This window comes from Teleopsis dalmanni, chromosome 1, assembly GCF_002237135.1.
Source record: "Teleopsis dalmanni isolate 2A chromosome 1, ASM223713v2, whole genome shotgun sequence".
NCBI classification, from domain to species: Eukaryota; Metazoa; Arthropoda; class Insecta; order Diptera; family Diopsidae; genus Teleopsis; species Teleopsis dalmanni.
The window spans coordinates 138,697,258-138,700,889 of NC_051846.1; the positions used below are offsets into that span (position 1 = coordinate 138,697,258).

A 3,632-nucleotide genomic window follows, 5' to 3' on the forward strand; every position below is an offset into this window, starting at 1 on the left:
TATACGTCCACAACAGACCTCTTTTCATTAACAAATTCTTCATTTTTCCGAAACAGCTACTTATATTTCCGGAAGAGTTAAGGTCGTAATTTGCCAAGTTGAGTAAAAAGATAAGGTGGTTGACTTAAGTGAGACATGTACTGCATAAACAGTTGTCACCTTTAGTTGAAACTCTTCAATAGCAGCTTAACAAAGCAAAAGTATACATTCATTTCTTATTTAATCGGTTACCGGTTTTTGTACAGACAACACAAACATACTATATGTCACTTCCTACTTAAAATTCGTTCTAAATGTTATTAACGATTTTACCCCTGAATTCAGTAAATTGCCGAAGAAATGGTCCCTTGCTGTAAATATCCATCTTTGAATAAAATATGTATAAAACTTTTACATAGTTTAGTTCTTTTTTTCTATATAGCATAGAACAAGTAAGCCCCAAATATGTAATTACCAAAATTTTTATGAAAAATTAATTAAATGCGTCTTAATCGTATGACTTATTTAACCAACAACTACTATGATCTTCTTATTGCCATTATACTATTTCCAGTGCTACTATTTACAATCTATCCAATAAACTTTAGGCAAGTCTGCCACAGATTCCATCAAAAACGCCTATAGGTCTATTGCTTTACTTTAGGTTCTTGTTTTTAATATGTCCGCCTTCATAGTTAGTTGCTTCATAGCTTTATCAGTTTAAACACATTTTCTTTCTTTGAGAACTTTTTGTGGCTCTAATAGTTCTTCGAGGTACTCAAAAAAAAATTTTTCCAGCATTGTAGGTTGACACAATTGTAAGTTTGCTCAGTTTAATATATATGATTGCACAGCTTGATAGTTTGTGCTCACCCTCTTGAGAAAGTCCCTAAACAACTTCAATTAAATCTCATAGTCTTTGTGAATGTGTGCCTATTAAGCAATGACAACTTACAAAAAATATAATATTGCAGACTTTAGTCCAATTAAAATTTATTAGTTTACTAGTCTCAGATGGATTTACGGATTGCCAAATTAATTAAGTCTATTTACAATTTCCCTCATTTTCTCACTTAATAGAGTTACTATCTGTGTTAATGATATACAAATATTACCCGAAAAGGTGTTTAAACAATCTTAACAGACTTGGTTAACTTACGTGATAGTTAACGTGTTATAGGATTTGTGAAGTTTTTCAAAATGTTTCAATACTCTATGTATTTTGCAGAAATCAAAAGCTTCTAAATCAATTAAAAGGAGAGTGAGTAAAGTAAAGAGTCTTAGAAAGAGTTGACCTTAATCACCCTGTAATTAAGAGACCCAGTTCTAATTAAGAGTTATTTGAAATCAATCTAACTTAATGAACTTAATTTTAATTTCAAGCAATGATCACCAAGTAATTTTGCGATAGAGTAATATCAGTTCGACGATCGAGTTATAAAAGTAATAGACTGTTTTAAATTTAAACCTCGTTTTTTGCGTATATGTTTTTCTTACTATTATCCCAGTTATGTATTCTGTGTATAATATATTAAAAAAAGGACTCTGTATCAGAGCCATATGACTCTTGTATAAAATAATACAACTTTCGGTTTTTGTGGATTCTCGTTTATAGCACTTTCAGTGTAGGAATGGTATTATTGGAGCGTTGCATTAGCTGTGATATTGCGGTGAAAAACACATGGCCATGTTGCATTACTATAATAATAATTTTTCTAGCTTATTTTTTTAAATAAAGCAAATAAACAAATATTGTGAGAATAGCTTAACACAATTAACTTAAAGAAGAGCTATTATTTTTTGGACAATAACAATTTTTCACTTCTCAAAAGTTACCTTAAATATTATTATAGCAACTTGCTATAAATTATTTATTAAGTCAAGGTCCTTATTATAGCTTAACTGTTCCAAAATTCATTACACTTTTACAAATTTGATAAAATTAATGAAGTTGGTTCCATAAAACTATTATAAAACTCTTTTTTCATACAGCCAATAAACTGTTATAATAATGGCATTCGTACAACAGTTATAGCACAAGTTATTTGTTGTGTTATTTTCTTAGCAAATCAGTGAAAAAATAGGTTCATGACTTGGCTAATTATCTACACGCACAGTTATAAAAGTATAACACTTCAGATTCTTCAAGCAAAACCTGTAATATTTTAATATAATACGGTCTTTACAATATTCTTTCACTTGCCCGTAATTTATAACAAAAACAAACATAACATTATTATTTGAAAGACCGTAATATTATGGTCTTTTTAATTAAAATCGGGCATAATAAAAGTTATTAATTTATTTAGATTTTTCAATTGACAAGTCCTTTTATTTGCTATTTAAAATAGAACTCAATAAAGAGCAATTAAATTTGCTTAATATTATATTTTCCAGAAATGATTATTATTACTTATATTTCACTTTTCCACACACAAATAACTTGTGCAATTGGCGTTTTATTTTAAGACGCAGAATTAGCTTAGAATTCCGGTTTATCGTGAGCTTCCAACTTTGACTCCGGAATTTTTTGTGTTTGGATTAGAGTATATTGTATATATATATTGGAATTTTAAGTGTTTGGATTAGAGTATATTATTTGATTTTATAAATGAGACAGGCTTTGCTATATCAACGATGGTCGCAGAATTATATTTTTGAAGACCATGAATATTATTATACGCTAGCAACATCATATAGTAAAGTTCAGGTTTTGATGGCTTGGAGAAAAACAATCAATTAAACAAAAAAAAAATTTATCGAACTAACTTCATAAAAGACAGTCCTAAAAATATGAAGTCTACACGGTACGAATAACACTTAATACTTTCTAAATTCGTAATTGAATGGTAGCACCAAATATAACATAATCGCCATAAAAAAACACTCTTTCTAGTTCGATTTCAATTTCAGTCGTATATAAATATGATACGTGGGCTGCATTTTATTGCCAGATGAATTTTGACATTTCTGTTCAAAAGTTAGATATATTTTAGCGTAAATGTCATTACCACGTTTTAGTTTACGCGCTCTTATTGTGTTGCTTACATTGATTCTAAACTGTGTCTCTGCAAAAAAATGAAATTAAATAATAAACATTTTCGTACGATGATTTTTTACGATTTTAGACAGAATGCATCGATGATCAACTTGGTTGTACATTTGGTGATAAAACACTTAATCCAGCGACTGTAGAACGCTGGTTAAATAAGATCGAGCGAGGTCGTGGTTTTCTTCAATATGAGTTTCGTGAAGGTCGTCCAAGAACGGCTATTGTACCAGAAACCATCGATGCAGTGCGAGAAACGATTGAAATGGATAGACATGTTACATACCGGAAGATAGAGGCGGCCTTGGGCATTAGTGGGACAAGCATGCATTTAATTTTACATATACTTTAAGCAGTCAGGAAGATTTGATCCTGGTGAATTCCCCATAATTTCACAATCGTTCAAAAGAAGGCATGTGTTGATTGATGCAAAGAAATGCTATCGAAGTACGACCGAGGTAGCTCAAAACACATCTTAAACAGTGAGTATTCCTTTAAAATAATGATTATTCACATATTTAAGAACCGCTCAGCACTTCAGCAGGTTAAAATCAGTATGGCGTTTTGTTATCAAAAATCAAAATTTAAGTTTTCAAGAGTGAAA

At 30.3% G+C, this 3,632-nt stretch overlaps 1 protein-coding gene across 1 annotated transcript in view; it reads left to right on the top strand.

Moving 5' to 3' along the window:
- Positions 1 to 3,380, top strand: part of LOC119666320 — a 3,622-nt gene extending 242 nt beyond the window's left edge. Inside the window, exon 2 of the mRNA XM_038075602.1 lies at positions 3,108 to 3,380. Within this exon, the coding sequence (XP_037931530.1) occupies positions 3,108 to 3,380 (273 nt within the window). The remainder of the gene's footprint in view (positions 1 to 3,107) is intronic.
- The last annotated feature ends 252 nt before the right edge of the window (positions 3,381 to 3,632 follow it).